General features: G+C 36.0%; 1 protein-coding gene across 1 annotated transcript; it reads left to right on the top strand.

The window, feature by feature from the left end:
* The first annotated feature begins 7998 nt into the window (after positions 1-7998).
* LOC121875628 (dnaJ homolog subfamily A member 2-like) lies at positions 7999-18231 on the top strand. The gene is made up of 6 exons (XM_042380232.1): positions 7999-8149; positions 12948-13094; positions 14156-14316; positions 17195-17275; positions 17483-17616; positions 17969-18231. The coding sequence occupies exons 1-6, from the start codon at positions 8081-8083 to the stop codon at positions 18175-18177; spliced, it is 801 nt and encodes a 266-aa protein (XP_042236166.1). The 5' UTR covers positions 7999-8080; the 3' UTR covers positions 18178-18231.
* The last annotated feature ends 6558 nt before the right edge of the window (positions 18232-24789 follow it).

Below are 24789 nucleotides of genomic sequence, written 5' to 3' on the forward strand. Positions count from 1 at the left end.
CCCTTCTTTTATGATAGATAGTACTGTATACCTAAATTTACAACTGGGGAAGTGAATGCAGTTGAGAGCAGTACTGGCCATTTGCTTCCTTGTGTACCACACGCTTGCCAAAAATGTCTGGATATGTTTGTGCAGAAACAGTACAGCAATTGCATCTAATGAAATTAATAAACTCACCATGCTCAACTGAAACGTTAGTTAATGCCGAGAGAATTGAAGAACCACCAAATTCTGTCTTACTCGTGGGGCTTCGGAGTTTGAAAGAGGAGTTAACCGAGATGAAAGGACTGAAGCAAGAGGTGAAATGTTTATCCGACAGGCTGGATCAAGCTTATGAAATCATTCACCAACAGCAATTATTCCTGGAATCATTGGATAATAAGGAACGGCGACGAAACTTGGTGATGACAGGATTGTCAGAGGATGCTGATGAAACGGGAGAGACGGACAACGATAAGATACGAAAGGTACTGGAGGCTGCTGGATATCAGGATGCCGTCTTCCTAGTGAATTGGGAGGTGAGGTGGCTGGACCAGCCCAACGAACACAAGAAGAGACCGATTCATGTAACGGTAGAAGACCAGAGGAAGAGGGACAGGATTTTGAGAGTGGTAAAACAGCTGATAAACGACAGAGAACCAATGTTGACTATATATATTAAGAAGGATGTGTACCCAGCTGTGAGGAAGGAGGCAGCATGTCTTCAGATGCTGGAACGGGAAGAAAAGGAGAAACCTGAAAACGTTGGAGTGAATATACATTATGATTGGAAGAATCGAGTGTTGTGGAGGGACGGCGTCATCATAGACAGGTATTCACCTCGTCTTTCTAACTAGTAAACAACATGATGCTGTTTACAAGTTAAAATTGCGTTCATGGAACATTGCCGGACTTAAGGATAAACTCCAGGAGCCAAATATTTTGAAATTTGTTCTCAATTTTGACATAGTTTGACTATTAGAAACAAATATTTCCAATTGAGTGTACCTGGATTTAATATTTATATCAATGTATCAAAGGAAGGGCATCACAGAGGAGGAGTAGTGATGCTTGTTAGCTGCAAATTATCAGAAAACATCTCTTGTGTAGACACCAATACCGAAGGCCAGATCTGGGTGGTGATGTCTGGATCACCGAGCCTCAAGCTAGGTGGCGTGTACATACCTCCAGAGGATTCACCGTATTACCAGCCATCACACTACGGTGCACTTGCTGCGCACACTGTGGGACCCGGGAAAGTGATCGCAATCAGAGATTTCAACGCGAGGCGCGCATCACGGATCAGAATGGTGAAATATGAGTACAGTGGAGTAAAGGATTATACTGTCAATAACTACGGCAGAGCACTGGTAAATATGTGTATCAACAACTGTATGGTTGTAGCTAACCACCTAACATGTAGCGGAAAGCAGTTAGAAGGCAATTTATCATTTAAACGGAGGGATACATGGATATCTGAAATTGACTTGTGTATCACGAAGGATGAATGCATAATATTAATTTAAGAACTGGATGTGTGTCAGGATGTTGGAGGCTCCGACCACGCCCCACTCTGCATCATGTTAATAAGTGACAACAATATTCCTGTGTCTGCAGCCCGGCTGTTAGAAAGGTCATCAGCGTTAGGACATTCATACTACCGACCACCGACACAGTACAAATTATGGAAGACTCTGTGTCATCAGGCAATTGACACTGAAGAGCTGGCGAGTGCACTACGAGACATGGAACCACCCAATGTGACTGGTGATGAAGACGTCGGTGCAGCTATCTCAGAGGGATGTCACATCATTATGAACACAGCTAACAGGTTCGCCAAGCAACAACCAGGATATGGAAATGTGTGGGATGAGACTCAACCGCGATGGAAAAGATTATTGGATGAAAACGATTTTAAATTGATTTGGAAACCGATTAATTGGAAAGGAAACATTGAGTTATCTAATGTGAAACAACCGGATGATGAACAATTTAAAGAACACTGAAAAACTTTTCAACCCAACGAACGTCCAAGACATAGGATTTGACGATGGTGAAGAGTATTAGATGACCTGTTTACTATTCAAGAATTGGACCAGGTTATTACAAGCATGAACAAAAAAAGAGTTACAGTGGGATATACCCAGGCATAATTAGTAAATTACCTGTATCATGGATATTGTTTATCTTGACAGTATTTAATGTTATGTTCACTGGCATATGGTATCCGATGATGTAGTGTTTTAACAAACTGGTTGTTTTGTTTAAGTCTGGAAACAGAATGGTGTGTAATAACTATAGAGGAATTAGCATAATTGATACTTTAGTGAAAATATATGATACTGTACGTTAATATTGAACAGACTTCGATTATGGTGTAATAGAGATAAATGTGAAGCCGGTGCACAAAAAAGTAGAGGATATATTGAACAGATTATTACTTAAGGTTATTGTGTGATTATGCTGTTTATAAAAAAAGTTGTTATACAGTATGTGTTTTTTTAGATTTTAGTAAAGCTTATGACAGAGTCCCTCGTAGGAAGCTGATAGGCCACCTTAAGAGCTTAGGATGTGGAAAAGTAATGTTAAAAGCGATAAAGTCCGTATACGTGTACAAAAAATGTATTAAAAGTAGCAATAGTTGATGCGTCTATCGGGGTCAGCCAGGGAGCTCAGACGAGCTGTTTATTGTTTATTATATATTTTGGTCATATGATAAAAATGATAAAGAGAGCAATTGCTACAGACGGTTTCTTGGGTAACTTACATGGTTTACTATTGATGGATGATGCTGTAATAGTGGCAATAAATAAGGAGATGTATAAAAAGAAACTCAGCATTGTATTACAATATTGTAAAGAGTATGGAATGGTGCTAAATGAAAAGAAAACTAAATTTGTGGTTAACGGCCAAGAAATATATACACTTTGTCTGACGATAGAGGGAATTGAGATGAGCTATACACCCAGGTACTTGTACCTCGGGGCTTGGTTCACCGACTGGAAAAATGGATAGTGTACTGTCTTTGCACCAGACAGCAAGTGAAGCCACGGTCAATAAGTTTTCCAGGTTTTTTTTTGCAGCCAACAAACAAATGCCATTTGTATACAAGAAAAAAGTATTTGATTCTGCAGTAACGTCATCATTATTATACGGTTCTGAGTCGTGGCTGACCAATAACTTGAAAGAATTGGAAAAACAATATAATAAACTGGTGAAGTGCTTGTTAGGCATGAGGAAAAACACGAGTATGAATTTGCATGATCAAGTCAGGTATTACCCCAGTGCAAGACATTATCGCAAAGAGGAGGTGCAAGTTTATGAAATTAAAACATGAGATAATGGACGTGGAATAACCTCTTCATTTTGTATATGATTTATGTAGGATATTAAATACACCAGGATTTAGATTCATGGCGAGAGCAATTACCTTAAACTGTAACACAAACCCACTAGACAGAGTGGCGAATCTGGTAATGGAGAGGTCAGCTGGCGCTACAAAATTTGCTACATACATATCCAATCTGAACTCTTTTATGATAGTGCATGAGGTATATTTAAGTAAGAAGTTTATCACGGATTTTCAGCGCGAGTCGTTCACCAGGCTGAGACTAATGTCGCACAACCTTAAAGTAGAGACAGGTAGGTGGAGTCGCACGCCAGCAGAGTTGGGATTATGTCAGTGTAACGACAGTCGTGTACAAAATGAACGACATGCTGATTGATTGTACGCTCTCTGCACATTGTCGTGAAAGGTATCATATGCTGACCTTCTCCAGTAAATGAAAATGTATATGTGCCTGAATTATGTAATTATGTACATGAGGTACTAGGAATCTAGTTAAGTTTAAAATTGCACCTTAGATGTTATGTTTTGATTTAAAATATTTTAATGGACGAACATTTATTTTGAATTCTTTGTATATATTTACCATGTATTTATAATTTGTCAATAAACTACTACTACTACCAAAGGCTAAGTATACAGTGTACAGTGCTGTATCCGCAGTGTCCCTAATAGACAGGCATACCTATGGTATTCACTTTCACATGCAATTCATCTTTTTAACCCTTAAAAGCCTGGTTGACGTTCCTGAGCATTCACTTAGGCAACCCCTGGTGATGTTCTTCAACTATCTTGTTTTTTGCTGCATATTTTGAATGTCCAGGCGGGACAAAATACTTTGTGTTGGATATTTGTTTAATTGACAACTCAACTCGTGCATAATCTTTATCTCAAGACTTATGCCTCATGCTCAGTTATCGTGAGTGGTGCATGTCCTTCGACCTCTGTTCAGTAATATATAGCTGCCATATTTACTGCTATGACAAACAATAAAATCCATACTTAGAATATCATAAATACAGTCGCCCACAGGGCCGGATTTACTCTACTTGTGGGCCCCCAAATTTATAGAATTGTTTGCATGTTTCAATAATCAATATATATATATATATATATATATATATATATATATATATATATATATATATATATATATATATATATATATATATATATATATATATATATATATATATATATATATATATATATATATATATATATATATATATATATATATATAATATATATATATATATATATATATATATATATATATATATATACTGTATATAAATTTTACTGTAATTATTTTGCAATGGCCAAATGTCATCAAATATTACATAATATCATAATGTAAGAAATAAGAATTTCAACACAATGTGACACATCATTACTTTTAATCAAATTAGTTTTATATCATGTACATCTTATATATGGGAATAATAAAAGAAATACAATTAACTTGAAGCATAATCAATTTTGCAAGCACATGAAGTACTGTATAGCAAACTGTGAGAATTTCAAAATAAATTCTAACCACTTTTTTCATGGAAAATTTTTCAATGATACTGTTTGTATCAAGGGATTGTAGGAGGCCAGATTCAATGCATTATAATGAAAGTGAGTTTAATCTGGTTTGTCCCATGGTAGACCTCAGGTGATTTTTCACCCTAGATAGAGTAGAGAAAGACCTCTCCTTCACAATTTGTAATGGGGATGGTAAGGAAAATTCTTACCAAGATACTAATGTTTGGAAAGGCAGTTGTCAAAATGCCATCTTTGGACCTCAGCAAAGTGGAGATGTTTGTCACTGACCTGTCAGGTTCAGAAGACAAAATGTCTTTAAATTGCAAAAATTTATCTAGAATAGATGCTTCCAGGTCACTGGAATAGGTACTGACAACTAATTCCAGTTGAACTTTGAGATCATATTTCATACTGTCATTCTCCGAAAATGAAAAAAATTATAAGTCATTTGAATAAGTAATAATGCAGATATCAAATTTTGGTAAACAGATCCTAAATCAGCATGTTCAGGAGTACCTATACTGAGATTTTGAACAAAATCTATTTTTTGGCCAAAAATCCTGTAAGGCATAAGACAATTTTTTTTCATTTTCGACCAAAAAATAGATTTTGTTCAAAATCTCAGTATAGGTACTCCTGAACATGCTGATTAAGGATCTGTTTACCAAAATTTGATATCTACATTATCAGGGCTGGATTAAGCTTAATAGTGGCCTGAGGCACAGATCAACTTGGGGACCCCTACCCTCAAGGTATATATAAATAACAAGAACAAAACATACCCAAATTTATCAATGATTTCATCAATATTAAGCTTCTGCAAAATAACACATTTAATGTTCATAAGAGACAGAAAATTGAGACGTTGCTAGGACATCGTTGAATGAAGTTCATGTTTTATATGCTTCAACTTCGAAAATGTTTGGATTTGGGGGCCCCTGAGAGTCGAGGGGCCTGAGGCTAGTGCCTCATGGTTAATCCGGCCTTATAGGATTTTTGGCAAAAAAAAATTGATTTTTTTCAAAATCTCAGTATAGGTACTCCTGAACATGCTGATTTAGGATCTGTTGACCAAAATTTGATATCTGGATTATTACTTGTTCAAATGGCTTTTAGAAAATTTTAATTACTTTTGCAAGTCATTTGAACAAGTAATAATCCAGATATAAAATTTTGGTCAACAGATCCTTAATCAGCTTGTTCAGGAGTATCTGTAAGGCATAAAACTTACAATATTTGTCATTTTTGGCCAAAAAATATATTTTTTTTTCAAAATCTCAGTATCGGAGGAGGATGGCATCCAAGTGCTTCAGTAATACGGGTTCGGTACTTAAGATTTATTTATCTTCACCCGAGAGAATAATTGTAATTTGTTCTCACCCATAAGTACTTCCAAATTGAACAGCCCAAAAGCACGCATTGTAATGAATGTGTGGTAATGGTTGCGGCTTCGTTTTTTTTAATTATTTAGTGATTTTGATTCATAAGCATTTCCCCTTTACCACACTGGTGCCTGCACTTCGGCACCTCAGCTACCCTGAGAGGTTGGAGCGCCTGAACTTGCCTAGCTTATACTACAGACGGGCAAGGGGGGGACCTAGTTGAGGTGTATAAGCATCTCAGGGGGCACTACTCAGTTGAGTGTCCTTACTTGGAGCTGGCGGACGCTCGCCCCACAAGGGGTCACAGCTCAAGATTGAAGAAGCCGCAAGTCCAGAAAACCGTGAGGGCAAACTTTTTCGAAGTGAGGGTTGTAAACTCTTGGAATAATATACCAGAGAGTGTTGTGACGGCACCGAGTGTGAGCTCTTTCAAGAGAAGACTTGACCAACACTGGAGCGGGTTCAGGTACATTCAGGAGCCGGTGCATGCCCAGTATTTGCCAACAGTGCGTGACAGAGACGTGACCGATCGCCCGGGCGGCTAACGAGCCGATCTTTTGGTGAAGAAGATAAAATGAATAGTGTTATTACTAGCATTAACAATATAAATTCAATTATTGCCACAATGGTGTAAAGATCATTTCGGAATTTACTGACTTATTCATATCTACATTTTCCCTTCATATCTATTTCTATCATAATTTCACAGGTTGATGAATTTTACCGTCATCCCGTGGGCCACACCAGACCATTCCAAGGGCCATGAATTTGACACCCTGCGGCGAACCCCTATTGGTCTTATAAATTATTACAAAAATATAACGGGAAAAAACAATAACAATAGATTTACTTTTTTCGAAATAAAAATACAAGCATCATAAGCTCTTCATAAATGTACAGAAAAATATTAGTTATTTCGTATATTAACAATACTCGTGATGTTGCATTCAAAGTCCCCTCCCTCCTTGGCAAATTTCTTCAGTCTCTCATGATTCACCAACTTCAAGGGTTAGAACCTCGCCCTCGGCCCGGACACAAGAGAAGGAAGGGTGTATCCAGTGAGACCCTACCAAACACCACGGGTTTCCCGGTCCCCGGTTTCCTCCTGTACTAACACTGGATAAACCGCCCAAACGACTAGTAAGTTAATAAGTGGCGAATATGATAAAATAAAACATAATTAAAAAGTAGCTTATTCCTAGCATTCAAATATAACATTTCAAAGGCCTTCAGCCTCTCTGATGTCTGCAGACTCTGTAAGAAATAACAATTTAAAATTATGCGAGATTCACCTCTGGTTGTAACATAGGAACATATGAAAGGAAGAAACTCAGCTTTATTTTTTAACATGAATTACTTACATTTGAATATAGTTTCTTTAATTGTTGTTTGTTTTAGGTGCTTGAATTGCTATACTTATACTAACGATACTGTCAAAACCGAAGGAAAGATATTCATTCCATGGACAAAACAACGAACAAGACCTTAGGCAGACATTGCATCACAGTTACATTCCCATGATCATACAGACAGCCGCTCTATTTCACAAAATATGTAATAAATACATGAAATTCCATCAGAAATAAATATTTAATGACAATATCAGTGGGCTTTAAAACAAGTAAGAAGTCTTAATAACAAAATATCCTCTCTTTTGTAAGACTTATTGAGTGAATCCCTTATATTCATGAGTAACAGAGGAAAGAGAGGAATCCGACTCTGTTATAAGGTATTGGGTGGTGGTGAAGGCGCTTGTGGCGTGTGTGTCGGAGGTGGAATATTCGAGCACAGTACACACGAGGGTGAAGGCCACTCGGCGTCTATTGCCTGGACACACAGCAGAATGGCGGACAATAAACTGTACGAAGCTTTAAATGTCTCAAGAACTGCTTCAGATACCGAAATCCGTAGAGTAAGTATAAAGATGGGATATTTTAGATGTATATATAATGTTAATTAATGTATTATAACTGCCGAGCACCGTAAGTAGAAGTGTATGTTATAGACTGATCTTCCTGTGATTTTTCAACTGCAAGTTGTCTTGTTACATCAAAAAAATGTTTCTGTAGTGAAATTTAGGTTCATTGTGTGATACAGACGTGATAAAAGTGGAGACACATGTTAATTGTAGTGTGACTTGGAAGTAGGAAGATGGAGTGGATGACTACGTTTATGTGAAGTTCTAATAACAAGAGTTCTCAATTCTAGTTTAAGTGGCTGCCACTCAGCAACTTTGTACTGTACGGAATTTAATTTTATTCCTTTGAATTTTACAAGGTCAATAATTACATTTTTAATTTCTTGCAAAAACAAGGTTGTAAACCAAATATAATATTTCTTGAAAAAATATATATGGTAAAGATGTAGAAGAGGGTGATCACCAGAAGGAATTGTCCTAATTGGTTGAATTTTTTTTTTACACAATAATATCATGCTAAACAAAAATTTAAACGACAATGCATAGAACCTGACCTAACATACCCGGGTATGTTAGGTCAGGTTTTATTAGGTTCTATGCATCATTTTGTATTTATTTATTTATATAATGGTAGTAACATGTTAAATACAGATGGAAACGACAATGCATAGAACGTAATAGAATCTGACAATCTTTTTATTTACTCTATCCTGCTTCACAATTCTCCTCCCGGCGCTATTTTTTTTTTATCTCGAATCTCTTTTCAAGAGACGTTTCCTAAATGATGAACTCTTCCACATAAACCTCCTCGCCATTGCTGATGTATATCAACCTCAATATTAAGGTAAGTTGTTTAGCGCATAAATTAACACGATAATGCACAGAACCTAATAAAACCTGACCTAACATACCCAACCTATGGGTATGTTAGGTCAGGTTCTATTAGGTTCCAGCATTGTCGTTTCCATTTTTGTGTTTAAAATATTAGAGTGTAGAAAAATTTTCAACCGATTCAGACAATTCCTTCTGGTGATCACCCTCTTCTACACCTTTACCGGTTATTTTGCCACGAAACAAATGTTACTGTAAAGCTGTGAATATTTGTCTGGTTGTCGGTTAGGTTTTTTTTTTTAGACCAACACCAGGAGTAGATAGAAATTGGATGATACTTTGTAGAAATGTGATTTACAATCTATTAAATGAATAAATGGAAACAAGATTTCATTCAGTGTCATGTATGTTTTAAAAGGTTTTACTGTTAAGTTGGGTGGTGTTATGTAAGTTACTTTAGGTTAGGTTGGTTAGCCCAAGTTCTAATAGGTTTTGGGCATTCTTATTTCCTTTATCTATTTAATTAATTGCAAATAACATTTTCACAAAGTTTCGTCCATTTGTATCGAATCCTGATGTTCGTCTAAAAAAAAAAAACACTTTAACCGACAACTGTATAAATATCCACAGCCTATACTGTACAGGATATTTATTCAAGTTCCTGTGTAGCCAGGTACCCCAGCTGTTTAATGGTTAATGTATGGGAACTCCACTGCCACCACCAAGCTGGACCCCCTACCATATTAAACAAAAAGTATTTATTTTGATATCTAGTACCAATGACTGTAACATTTTTTGTGGACATGAGAGTATGCTTGTGCCAAGCATGTCTGTTGTAAACAAACAACACGCAGTTACAACACCAGATTTTTCGGAGGAGTTTTTGTGATAAATAAATAATTTCTCCGCGTACAAAGCACGTACAGACTTAATTTTAGTGTCATCAGTTTTTCTCCATGTTTTATCCAGCAGTTTACTTCATCCTTCATGTCTTGTCCTCTACAGGTGATCAGGTGATTTATAATAGTAAATAGAGAAAAACTGAAACAAAAATATACTACAAATTAAAATAAAAAGTTGCCTCTTTTAAAATTCTTAACTGTAATAACATCTGTGGAGAAAATGACAAAAGCGAACTCCTCCTGGTGGGAGTGGTTTCCTCATAAATTACCGTTGAATGTAACAGCTTATGTCGCTGGGTGTGACTCTAAATTTCATTGATGTTTTTGTTCTCAGTATATTTTTAACCAAAAGCTTTCTAGTTCCCAGTTTGATTCCCCCTTGGTTATTTTGTGAAGGTTAGTTTGGGTTAGGTATTACTCTTTAAAGTTGTGTTTCACCAATTACTGGAGACTTCAGGTACTATATTTGCATTGCTGTATCGTGTGATGATATTTTTGGGTTAATAAAAACAGATTTCAGTATTTTTTTCTCATCAGTAACTTAAAACCACACGTGAAACATTACTAATTTAACTTAACATAAATTGCCAAAAGGCTGTTTCCCAGTCAATGTTATTTCTGCAACAAAAATTGAATGGTCAAATAAGAACTTTTCCAGGTCTTTTTCTTTGTTAAATAGACAGGAATTTTCCATATCAAACTCTTAAGAGTTCCTTGAAAATATATACAGTAGACCCTTGCCATTCGCGAGGGATTGGTTCCAAGAAATGGCACGAATTGGCAAATCCGCAAATAGCAAATTATACTACCTTAGTGCACTACTGTATACCTATACCAAACAACTGACCAGCTGCGGCAGCACTCGGCCTCTCTTTTAACTTATCTAAAAACTTTATCAGGGTCATCACTGACTTTTGCCTTTTACATTTCAATCCACTAGCACTGACACTAGGCAGTCTTTTAGGGGCCACTTCACACAGAAATACTAAGTTTGAGAGTACAACACGAGATGCTGTGTGGGGTGACTTGTGCTGCTGGAAAAGGCTTGCAAGCTAGCCACCATCTGCTTACCACAAGTCATCAAAATCGCGAATGGCAAGGGTCTACTGTATACTGTAAAGTGAAAATTCATGCTTTTATTGAAAAAACTAACTTCTTAAATGTGTATATCATGGACAAAAAGTGACATAAGAAACCTTAGTTTGGTTTAAATACTCGAGAGAAAACTAGCAATGAGACTGGAAATTCTTATGAAAATTCTCCAAATTAATAAAATAATGGCATCTGTTTTATTTGAAAAGAAAGTGAAATAATAATAAAAAAGCAGTCTTGTGTTTCCCTTTTTTAAACCACAGAAAATAATGAAAAAAGGTGATGTAATTAAAATAATTTACACCTCAACCACAAAACAAAAATCAAGCCAGGTTTCAGATTTTTTTTTTCTCTCCTCCCCCTCTTTCTTTCTTTCTTCTCTCTTCCCCCCCCCCCCCCAACTATGAAACATAGCATGTGGTGGCTTAAACCCTTTAAAGCCCGGGGATTCTTGGGATGATACACGAGTACTATTAAACACGTCTACACACAAACTCCTATGTGCTCTGGTGGTGTGCTTGACGTGTTTTCCTTGATGCATTACTGCCAAGGAAAATTACATACACAATGGTTTTCTGAGTACATGTTAACCTTAGCTCTGAATAAATGAAGTTTGTGGTCGTTGAGAAGTCTGTGTAAATGAGGGACACCTGTGTTTTGCTACTGACCAGCTTTATTTGTATGGAAACTTAACTCAATTCTTAGCAAGGTCTAATTAATGTCTTGAGCCACTTTCTATAGGTATTTATCATGGTGTTGGAGGCAGTATCACGGAACTGGGATTGGCCTGTCCTGGGAGTAGTTGTATGCTGATGGCTTAGTGCTGATAGCTGATACTGTTGTATTGAAGAGGCAGTGGAGAAGTCTTAAGAAATGGAAGGATGGAATGGAGACAAAAATGGCTTGAGTGAATGTGGCAAAAACAAAAGTATTGATTTTTTATTTGGAAAGGGACCCATGGTGGAAAGTGGAAAATGACTGTGCTGTCTGCAGAAATATTGTACAATGAGTGTGAGTGTGGAAGATGGGTAGATAAGAGGTGCAGTAGAGTGAGTAGATGGTAGACTGCAGGATGTTGCTGACTTTGTGTTCTGTATGTGCAAGTAACCATGTGACCACAGCAAGGCTGGAGAAACAGAACATTGGGGAGATGTCCTTGAATGGTGTAAAGGAGTTCTGTTACCTGGGTGACATGATTAGTGCCAGTGGGGATGCTGAAGCCTGTTCAGTTGCAAGTCAGAAATGGCTGGAGGAATTTTAGGGGGCTTCTGCCTTTATTGACAGCAAGAGGACCTTCCCTCTGAGTGAAAGGAAGAATGTATGAGGCAGTTGCGACAAGTGCGATGTATGGCAGTGAAATATGAGCAGTTATAGAGGATGGCATAAGTATACTTGAGTGAGCTGAAATGAGATTGGCAAGGTGGGTGTGCAATCTGACACTGTAAGACAGAAGGCCTTGTTCAGAGCCAATATGGCAACTGGGTATTGAGAGTTCAGTACAGTATTGGCAAAGTCCTACATAGAGGCAGGTGGAGATGGTTTGGGCATGTGGAGAGAATGGGTGAGACCAATTGGGTTAAAAGATGCATTAGCCTTAGTGTGGGGGGAAGGGGAACCAGGGGTAGGCTAAGAATGATATAGGGAGAGGTTGTAAGACATGACATTAGGAACCTGACAAGAGAAACTGCAAGAGACTGTGCAGCATGGAGAGCTGCCATCAGGTAACCACAGCTAACTCATGCAAGTGGAAAATGGCTGTAAAACAATGATGATTTCTGTAGTAAGAATGATGTTTAGTACTGTACTGTAATTTTCTGAAATAGTACAGTATAATGTATATACTGTAATAATAAATTTTACCTGTTTAGCTAACTATTGTTAGCCCATTGAGCAAAATCGCCAATACTGTGTGCTTGATGTCATCCCTCAACGATGTCTTAAATTTTTTCCGTTTTATTTCTCCTCAGAATTATCGGAAGCTTGCTAAGGAATACCACCCAGACAAAAACCCTGCTGCTGGTGATAAGTTTAAAGAGATCTCCTTTGCCTATGAAGTGCTAACAGATCCCCAGAAACGTGAGATTTATGACCGTTATGGCTTGAAAGGGCTTCAGGTAAGTTGATGTCCAAAATTTGGAGATAGTAGATTTTGAGAATAGAGTATGGTACTGTATTTCAGTTACCCTTTCACTGTGCTTTATGTCCATGGTGGTCACTTCCCCATGTACTATTATTTGGTCTGAATAACCAAACAAAAAAAGTGCATATATTCTCACTAATAAAGTTACAATACTGTAGCTATAAATGTACCACATAAGAGGATTTGAAAATTAGATAAGAATTGTCAGGCCCAAGATTGTGGTCTTATCTTTGCAGCACTAAATTACAATCATGGCTTAGAGCGATGATAGGGTTAATGTATTTTATTTATTTATTTATTTTTTGTAAATCTTCTATACACTAATGTTTGCATAAAGCTTAAGTGCACTTTTGACACAATGGGTGACTTGACAGTAATTCATCATTAACACAATGGGTGACTTGACAGTAATTCATCATTAACACAATGGGTGACTTGTGACAGTAATTCATCATTAAATATTAGGTACCAGTACGAAAGCAAATTAAGTATACAGTAAACCTACAGTTTACATGGTCGTTAGGTTTCTGGTGACCACCATACAAGCAGTAAAAGAATACTCTTGCATTAATTCCTTACCTGGCAATCTAAAATTAAGAAGAAAATATCCTAATGTTTAATGAAGCAAGGAATTCCTGAGGTGCGCTAAGGAAAAAAATAAGCACCTTCCCTTTCTAAGCTGACAAACTCCCTCCCTTAGTTTTCCAACAGACAGGTTTCTGTTCCAAGGAAGGCCACAAATATAGTTAATTTTCATAGAAAGCTGAATTTTCTGGTCTTAGGCTTGGTCCATGTTGTTACAGTATTGCTATTCTTGAAAATGGTCTTTTTAGCGAAGGAAAATCTATGAATTTTTTTAGTTTCACATCAAAATTTGTCAGTTACTGATTGGGCATTATGAAGTTTTAATGGCTATATATTTCATTGATAGCTGAAAAAATTAAAGTACAGGTAGTCAACTTTATTACATAAGTTTTTAAGTTTTCCCAAACATGAAGTTATTTAATACAAATAAAATGTTTGATTGTCCGTCAGGAAGGAGACAACAACTTTGCTGGGGCAGAAGACCTCTTTGGTCATTTCTTTGGTGGAGGTGGGCCATTTGGTGGTTTGTTTGGTGGATTTGGAGGAGGAGGCCTACGGCACGCACAAAGAAGAGGACCAAGACGGGGCGAGAATACTGTTCATAGGTTGAAGTAAGTGTTGATCATTTTCTCTTAATATTTTAAGATGTTGGGAATGAAAAACTGGAAGGTATACCGGGTAATGGAGGTGTGTACCTTGATCCTGATTGGCATTCCAGCCATAGTGATGGTTTCCAGTTACTTTTTAATTGCATCCAAAGCCTTGTAGAAGATGGTTTATTTAAGTGACCTGCAGAATTATATAAGGAGTACAGTATGGGATATCCTTCTATTTGATGGGATGAATAATATCTTACTGGGTGCCCTGATGCCTCATCCTGTTGAAGTTTTCCACATATAGTACGACTGTATACTGTATTCCATATTCTCCGGGTTTGCAGAACACCTGTTGACAATATTTTCATTAAAAGGTTAAAATTCTTTTCTTTACTTCCTTTTTATAAAGAATATCTTTTGACACCTATAAGTATCAGGCATTAGGGTTCATGGGTATGTTATAACATTTGAACTCATTGCAGGGAAGGAAGGGTCACAAATATGTTAAGAATTTTGAGAATTTTTACTCAAGGCATTAACTACAGTACAGTACTATTTTTATCCACGATTTTGGTATTACACATATTACAGAGAGTTTGTGCACTTCTGTACTTGAATTCTTCAAAGTTAAATGCATCCACAGGGAGTCCCTGTGTAATTAATGGTTTCCGTTCCTGAGGACATTCTTAAGTCGAAAATGTGCGTAAGTCGGAACACATGCTATGTGCATACTGTGCTTACAGAACAATATTTAAAATCCCACTATATCATAGCCTAAGTCCTTGTATACATATAAACTAACTTAATTTATGACAAAAGGAGAAATATAATGACAAAATTCAGTAAATTAAAGAAAAAATAAGTCCTCGGGTAAATAAAATACGTAAACAGTACAGTACTGTAAATTTAAAGTTTAACCTCATTCATATCAGCGGGAATTCGTAAGTCGGGCAACCCCCTTTACATTTTTGATGAAATGTAAATAAAACATTTTAAAAAATGAAAAATGCAATTACATTAATATCCCTGTTAGCTGGAATCCCTCTTAACCACAACTCTCTGATAGGCGGAATTGAAAATTTCTTTGAAAATCTCTCCCAAACCTGGAATTTTACCAAAAATTCCAGCAATGGGTACTATTTACCGAGGGGCACATTTTCTGAAAACTTCCGAGAAAAATTCACCAGTATCTGGAAGACTCTGGGGATGGGGGAATTTTTAATTTATTTATTTAGTTTTTTTTTCTGGGTTTGAGAGATGAAAATCAGGTGCATTTTGTGGAAATTCTGAGAAAAAATTCTGGTATCTGGAAAAGTCTGGGAATGGGGATATTTTTCCAGGCTCAAGAAATGATTTAATGTGCAATATCTGGAACTTCTAAGAACATTTTTCTGTTACCAAGAAAATTCCGGGGATGAGGGATTTTTTCCAGCTTTGAGAGAGTCGTCTCATTACCTGAAAATCTCTCCTTCCCAGAAGTGCTCTGCACCAATTGTTCCGGCTAATGGAAATATCACTTTATTCGCTGATTTATGTCGTACCAAATGGCGTTGTTTGATATAACGTTTAATAATATAATTAGGGAACAATATTTGATATAAGTAGCTGAAGTGTGACTTAGCGTAGTTTTAAATCTTGCCCCCACCAGTGTGGTGGTGAGGGGCCAGTGTTGCCTGCCTGCAAAATTTTGATCTTATGCTTTCTACCTTGATGACAACAACTAGTGTCGCTTTGTGGATTTGTTTTGATCCCAACATTAAAAGATCCTACAAACAGTCCTGCTGGTACTGGATACTGCATCTAAGAAATCCTGTATTTCCATCAATTTAGATGTGAAAATTCAAAAAGTATGGAATCTGGAGAGAGACAAGCTGGGGGCAAGGCAAAAGAGAGGGGGACTGGGGAGGAGTAACCCTGACAATGACATCCGAGAAGAAAGTGATGTGATTTTGGAAATACTTTATTAGTTTAAGTCTGTGAATCTTTATGATTTAATTATTTAAGTGATGCTTATTAAAGAAGGGTGAAAATAATTTTGGCATTCCCGTGGTTTGTGGTGTGACAATCGGGCGATCACTCAAGTGTGACGTCACAGCTTTAGTCAGCTGGGAGGACCTAAACCACTGCTCTGGGTGGGGTGCTTAATGTTTAGTGATATATAATTGTTTTATTGTTTAAAAAAATGTTATTCACATTGTTATTTTTTACCAGTACATACTTTAGTATGCTATTATAACAAAGTTAGTAGTTTGTGAATGATGAGAGATTCTACTGAATGAAGTCGAGTAAAAAGTTAGGTTAGAATGACTTAAAATTTAATTTATTTTAAACCTGCACAGCACTTTAATATGTTATATACCAACTTAACATGCCATATAACACTTCAACTTAGTAGTTTGCTCTGTTTCGTGCCGATGAGAGGTACCACTGTTTAGGATAGGGCTAGGGTGACCGAAAATCTGCCCTGGGAATATACAATATTGTCTGAATAATGTCACACTTTTTGGGACAGTATCTTGTGTGTAAATCAGCGACCTGCTGTACAGAAAGAAATTAGGAAAATTGCAAGACCACTGTAATATATACAAAAGGTAAAGAGCTAACCTTTTTATTGTGTTTTTTAACCAAATTTATGTTGTGACTCCACCCACTTAGGCTAGGTGAACCTGGAGCAGGAATGGCTGCTCTCATATGGACTCAGAGATGTTTTAGATATGGCTCGTGTCATTTAATATAATGAAAACTGCTGTGATATTCTAATATTGGAGATGATCTACAACTTCCTGTGTATGGACTTCTCCCCCCCTAAAAATGAATTGATAGATAGACGGTGAGTGATTCCTACTCTATTTTCGTTTTTCACTTACCTTAATATTTTATTTCTTTTATTCAGAGTTTCGTTGGAGGACTTGTATAATGGAAAAGTATCAAAACTGCAACTCTCAAAGAATACCATCTGCACTGCATGTGGAGGGTAAGTACTGTATGTAAACATTTTCTGCAGCATCGTAAAGATCTGTTTTTGTTTTGGATCATTGACCATGTTTTTATCATCACTGGTCTAACCCGTGTTCTTTAGGTACATTTGATAATCAGATGCGTTTATTTTGCGTAATTGTTAAGTTAGAAGTGTAATAATTTGAAAGAACAGTGAGCTTAATGACCATTATTCTGATGATAGTGAGGGTGGACCGGCTGGAGCGCTGCAACCATGTCGGACATGTAGTGGACGTGGGGTCAAAGTTACCATTACCCAGCTAGGTCCAGGCATGGTGCAACAGATGCAGAGTCGTTGCCAAGATTGCGATGGGGAAGGTGAGAAGCTGTTTGTGTGTTTATAGTGACCTTTGAGGGGAAGAAAAGAAAAATCTTGTGACTAGTATCATTCAACAGCATAGTGAATGCAATCTGAATAAAAATATTCATGGTATGTCTCTCAATCATTAATTTTCCCAGACTTGTCACATACAGATATGTAATTGAAAAGTATTGAGTAAGATTAATGTATAACTACTTTTTAAAATTAGGGTAAAAGGTTTAGTGGATCTAAGTTGCCTTGGTTAAGTAAATTTTTAAAGTGGGAGGTAATGCAGGAAGTATGTGAATAATAAGTGGTTTTATAAATGATTAAAAAATATGGTTAATCATTGCATCTTTCTTCTCTTAGGTGAAGTAATCAATGAGCGTGACCGATGCCAAGTATGTATGGGTCGCAAGGTTACACCACAAACGAAGTTACTGGAGGTACATGTAGATAAAGGAATGAAAGATGAACAACGTATTACTTTCCGTGGTGAGGGTGATCAGATGCCTGGAGTTGAGCCCGGCGATGTTATTATTGTTCTCCAGGTAAGACGTACAGTACGTGTGTGTTGAACTAGCCATACGTCAAGCTCCTGTTGTGTTGGATAAACCAAAAATCTTTAGTTCTAAAACCTTTATCACCACCTTATTATTATTTCTGGGAAGCATGAACTCCAGCGTGGTTGGCAGTCTCATGATGAAGCAGACGGTCACACTCTAGGCTGTGGGTTCATTAAACATTTAGATGAGATTTAGTCATCAAACATCCTCCTGGATCAGTTTTAGTTCCAGGTAAGAAGTAACCCTTTCTCTAATGTTAAGTATTTCTAGTAGATTTATAATTTGTGATGCCTTTGGTAGTACATTTTGTACTTTATAGTAGTGTTTTTGTACAGTATTGGAGAGGGATAGTAGTTTGCTGAAGACAAAGATTTGATTTGAGTATTGACAATTTAGTAGTTCATTTAACTACATTAATAAATAACTAAATAAATTTTTTTTTTAAATGCCACACTGTATGTACAGTAAACTTCCTCTAATTGATTAATTGAGAAGGGCTATCTGGTTTGGCTGAGGTTGTTAATGCCTATACAGTATTGCAGGGTGAAATTTTGAAGATGGTGGGTTCACACACACTACTAAGACCACGAACCTACTGTAATTTTTTGCCTTTGTCTTTACATCTGTGCAGTATTCATGTCATATGGACATATTTTAGTAATAAGGTTTTTTCGTGTGGAAAAGTATTCTTTCATTTAGCTATTTTGGCGCACCTAATTTTATTTACTTAGAAGTCTCCTCTTGATGTGGCAGCATTGTGTCTTATGCTACACTGCTCTATTCAAGCCTCGTGGCCCCCCAAAATATCTCCATTTGATGGCCTGTATCTTGTATATTTTTTTTTTTTTCATGTTTATGTATTTATTTGGGAAAATGGTTCTTGGATTGTTGGGTAAAAAAAAGGGTGTTTCTAACTTAATAAAAGGCTGAGTTTATAGACTGATATAAACATTTCTTACGTGTTTTTCATAAGATATTTACATCATTATATCATGTATTAATATTTGGATGTTTTTAAATCGGTGTATGAAATTTATTAATGATCATTAATGTATCAAATTTATCTTTCAATGCAACTAAAACAGATGTCGTGGATAAAAAGTATATACAGTGCTGTATATAAATTTTTATAGCCATAAATATTTTATTTAATACAACCCTAATATAATCAGAGTTTGACAAGAGAATAAATTACAAAGTAGAGTGTGTTTCTTATGGTATACATTGTACTACTATAATATGTCTGTTGATGAAAGTAAAGCCTAGTACATGTTAATAATAAAGTACTGTACAATTACCTATTAATTGTTAAATTATCATGGGTTGGTTGAGGCAGGGGGGTGATTGCCGGACACTAACAATTAACATGCCACTGAAGGTTATGTTTTTGCTGCTAATTTCATGGATTATATGTACTGCACACTACTGTATTCATATTTAAGACAAGTGTTGAAGAGGCAGCAGTCGAGTTATCCTTCTGTGCCACCACAGTGGCAGCCCTAAGCTTTGAGAACTTTCCCCTATACAAATTGGATTTTTGGTTGTTTCCTGGGTTGGGTATTTGTGTATGGTGCTGGACTCAGTCTGGTTTGAATGGGATCGAGGTTAAGCAGGTCCGGGTTAGAGAGAGTTTACTTTATTTGCATATATACTGTACTTAAGTTGTGATACGATGCCGGGCCTTTAAAAATCTTATATGTACTGGTATTTGTTTATTTTTGTTTTGGTGTATGCAGTATAGAAGGATGCCTATCTACAAAATCCATTTGAAAAGATCTGTATGTTAGTATTGAAGTTGAGTTCCTAAGTGCCCTTCAGAAGAAAACTTAAGGTAAGTTAGATCTCGTCAAGTTTTATTTGCTTGGGTATCCATTCATATAAAGTTTTCATTCTCATGTTAGTCATTATATTTTTAAAAAGCATATCTTGAAGATTTTCAGCAACACAATTACTCTCTTTATCCATGTAAATCTCTAGAATTTTTACTGGTATGTACAAATAAGGCTTCCACTCATATGTGGACAGATATCCTCATTGAGGTCAGACTTTATTTAAATTTTAAATTATTGCAGTAGTCAATTAATGGGTACAATGGATTCTAAGTTTTTGTGAAGGTATGGGTAGAAGCCAGATAAATATTTGGGTCTTAGGAAGTACCCACAGTGCCAGCACCTATTTCTGTTAGCAGGAATAATGAATAAATGTCAGCAAATGAAGGGGATGTCTTTGTGTGGCCACTGTACAAGTATTTGTTCTTGATTCAAGCCATCCTGCATAATATTTTATCGAGTACTGTACAGAAAGAAAAACAGAAAGGTGAATTGGGTTGTCATTTAAACACAATATTTATTACATTGGTGGAATTAAACAAAATCAATAAAGCCAAGCTTATTACACACAGAATTAGAATCAATTTTGGGAGGACGACCAGCAGCAGCTCCAATTCCCACAGATGCTGAAGAAGTTAATTTGTCAGAGTTTGAGGATGGCCCAGGTGCTGGTGGCTCCGAGACAAACTCAATATGATGAAGATGATGACCATCCGCGCTAGATTGGACAACATGTACAGTGTTACTTACACCAGTAGAAGAAAACTAATTACTGTATATTAATTAGTAAATGTTGCACAGCCAGATCTCCTATGAATTGGACTGTCATTAGACAACCATAACAAATTTGTTTAACAAGTAATTGGGGTTTTAATAATTATACCATCACCTGTAGAAACCCAGGTACAATGCACACACCATAGTCAGGTAGTCTAAAGTTTCTGATCTGCTCATAAAGATGGTAGTGAAGGCTAATTTTCTTCAACAAAATTCATCATTGGTCGCGCTTTGTCTACAAATCAGGCTAAAATATTGGGAGTGGATACTTGGCTTTGGCTTACTTAGTACAGTACATTTAGTACCGCTAATATTTGTATTATTGGATTTGTTGAAGTGGAAAAATTATACAGGAAAAAACTTGGGTACTGTCAGATAGACATGATTATTTACTGTTAATTATATTTTGATATAAATGACCTATACAAATTTATCTCAGCTGACTTTAGATAAATGGTTTTACTTAAGATATCTCATCAAACTTGAGATTTGATAGTTTCATTCTTACTAAGGACCTATGCCTGATGTGAGTGCAGTACAGGTAGTAGAATAGGCCTTGAAATGTTGCATTTGATCTTTGAAATCTGATTTGACATGGTTCAAATAACCCAGCAAATAAGCCAAAAAAAATGTATTGGTTTGGAGATAACTTAAACAGAATTATTCCAAGTGATGCAAGGGTTGAGATAATATTCAGTGATTGATTTATGATGTGTTTTAATAATGGTAACTGGAGACGTCCATTTACATAAAATATTCACGAGCACCATTGGACCATGGATGGATTTCCATCATTTAGTGGTTCAAACTTAATCTAGATTAGTTGCATTAGTTTTCATGCTGAACATTCCCATTTTAGTTGGTATTTCATTTATAGCTGCACTTTGGCATATACTATGTAGGACATAACTGAATTATAATAAATCTTAATGCATCAAGAAAAGTTGTTGAATCTGACACTGCATCTGATACTTGTGTGGGATGTGGTACAGAAACTATTGAGATATACTTACAACTATTGTGGAAGAAGTTGTTTCAAGTAGTTAAGGAGTATGTAAAGTGTTTCTCTGTCTGTGTAAACTTATATACAAACTGAGAGTGCAGCTATATCTCGGTTTTATTGTATTTAATGTAAGGTATTGGTCTATAAGACAAGATTTAATTGCACTTTCAGAATAAAAAGATAAAATCAGATTTGAACGCGGTGTTAATTTCATGGAATCCTCAGTAGTAGTTATTGAAAAAAATTATGGACATTGAAAAGGATTTTAAATTTACTGTAAGTTGTAAGCTTGATGTTCAAGTCTCCCTCGTCAGATTTTTTTCCCTCCCTTCCTTGCTCAGGGTGGGGTAAGAATTTATGAAGGTCTTAAATAGTACTGTAGAGGTGCTGGTTAAAGGTTCTCAAGATAGCCGCGAATTGCCAAATCTGCGAATAACATTTGCTGACCGTGGGGTGTACATTTTTACTTGTGTACAAAGAAAATATATTCCCTTTGTTTTTGCCCTTAGGACAATAATTTCTCTTAGCTATATATATATATATATATAATATATATATATATATATATATATATATATATATATATATATATATATATATATATATATATATATATATATATATATATATATATATATATATATATATATATATATATATATATATTACGAAAAGACCCCCTCGCTTAACTTAACACCCTCGTTAACGCAGAATTTCATTAACGAACCGCCTTCCATATGATCTCACCGTTAACGGTTCTTACTTAACCTGACCTCAACATGTTTTCGCTGGCACTGACCGGGCAACCAGCTTTAGTATCAGTCCGCCAATACATTAATCGGTTCTAGGGCTTAAATTCCTTACTATTTTAGTAAATATCAAGAAGTTTATACCATTCAATAATTTTTAAAAGTTTAATATTCAATTTTTTAGTCATTTTAACAATTATTGAACATAATTGAAGGTAAAGTGACTAGTTTAATGCACGGCATCCAGCCTTTAACACAGCAAACAGGTATTAGTGTGTCTGTTTTCACTGGAGGTAATATCTTGCTTGAGATTCTTCAATTAAATGCTTTTTTTCTGTTTCCAAGCAAATTATTGGTATTTTGTTATATTTTTTATATTGACAATATATAATGGTGCAGTGTTGATTTGAAAATAATCTTGAATTGGACCAGAGCTAAAATTTTATGGTGAGTATGGCGTCAAGGGACTTCTCTTCCACCCAATGCCTTCTCTTCTCCTTCTCCACCCCTATTCTAATTCCCATCATCATCATCCAGGAGCCTTCTACATAACCCTCAAAGTAAGTGTACTTTTCTACCTTTTTTGTCTAATTTAGGAAATTTTCGGTGAGCTGAACCAATTCAAAACCCATTGAAACAATGGTTTCGTAACGAATCCGACCTTCTGGAACGGACTGAGTTGTACGAGCACTATATATATATATATATATATATATATATATATATATATATATATATATATATATATATATATATATATATATATATATATATATATATATATATATATATATATATATATATATATATATATATATATATATATATATATATATATATATATATATATATATACACACACACACACGTGGTCCTCGTTAATCTAGATTTTGTTAATCTAGTTACCTTCCATAAGATTCTTAACTCGTTAACGAGCAACCTCGACATCAGTTTCTTTAATCCGACCGAACATGTTTTCGCTTGCATTTGGCAGTCCACCAGCTGTAGTATTAGTCCGTCAATACAGTAGGTAATCGGTTCTAGGGCTTAAATTCCTTACCATTTTAGCAAATATCAAGAACTTTATACTATTCCTAAAAAAAAGTTTAATAATAAATTTTTTAGTCATTTTAACAATTATTAGTGTAATGAACCACTGTAGTTTTATGCGTTCATCCAGCCTCGCTCGCCATACAGGCGTCAGTCTGTGTCTTTTCAGTGGAGGTAATATCTTGCTTGAGACTCCAACTAAATGTTTGTTTTGTGTGTTTGCAAGCAAATTATTGGTCATTTTGAAATTGATTTTACATATTGACAATGTATAATGCAGTGCAGTGTTAATTTCAAGAAAATAATCTTGAATTACACCAAGAGAACTAAAATTTTATGGGTTAAATGGCGATGGGTGACTTCTCTTCCACCCCAATGCCTTCTCTTCTCCCTTCTCCACCCCCATTCTAATTCCCATCATCATCATCCAGGAGCCTTCTACATACACACCTCAGAGTAAGTGTACTATTCTACCTTTTTGGTTGAATTTAGGCAATTTTCGGTGAGCTGGAACAAATTACCCAAAAACCCATTGAAACAATGGATTCGGTTAACGAGTAAGTAAATCACTGTGGGTGCGTGTGATCCAGGTATATGCTGATAACCACAAGGAAAGAAGAAAACACGAAGTTCTCAAGCGCTTTCTGTACTCACATCTCAGGTGAGATTGTACGGGAGGAGATCAAGTCCACAACAGACAGGTGCTGACCCGACTATCGACTGCTGCAGTGCTTTTGAGATTGTAGGGTCATTACCAATACCTGACCATTGGACTTGACTCACCTCCGCATATACACCCCGTTTTGTTTGTGTTTTGGTGTTTTGTTTTTTTTTTTTTTTTTTTTTTTTTTTTTTTTTTTTTTTTTTTTTTTTTTTTTTTTATATATATATATATATTATATATATATATATATATATATATATATATATATATATATATATATATATATAATGCTGATAACTACAAGGAAAGAAGAAAACACGAAGTTCTCAAGGCTGTGTAATTCACATCTTCAGGGGTGAGTACAGAGTCTGTAGTTTGTAGCCAGGGGTAACAAAGGCATTGATCTGCAGACATTCATCCCGGCACCCTGAATGAGTCGGCTCCAAGCGTTCACCCCTTGTTATGTGGTGGGTTAGGCTTATTGTTGTGTACTGTTTAGTTCCACTAATGTGTTGTGCCAATGTGTGATTATGAAGGTTGCATTGCCTGTTG

The sequence above is a fragment of the Homarus americanus genome, unplaced genomic scaffold (genome assembly GCF_018991925.1).
Source record: "Homarus americanus isolate GMGI-L3 unplaced genomic scaffold, GMGI_Hamer_2.0 scaffold22250, whole genome shotgun sequence".
Taxonomy (NCBI): domain Eukaryota; kingdom Metazoa; phylum Arthropoda; class Malacostraca; order Decapoda; family Nephropidae; genus Homarus; species Homarus americanus.

Excerpts from the sequence above, each read along its gene's own strand:
- LOC121875628 (XM_042380232.1), top strand. The coding sequence starts at position 8,081 with ATGGCGGACAATAAACTGTACGAAGCTTTAAATGTCTCAAGAACTGCT. Across the intron at positions 17,276-17,482 it reads ATCTGCACTGCATGTGGAGG|TGAGGGTGGACCGGCTGGAG; the intron begins GTAAGTACTGTA and ends TTCTGATGATAG. Across the intron at positions 17,617-17,968 it reads CCAAGATTGCGATGGGGAAG|GTGAAGTAATCAATGAGCGT; the intron begins GTGAGAAGCTGT and ends TTCTTCTCTTAG.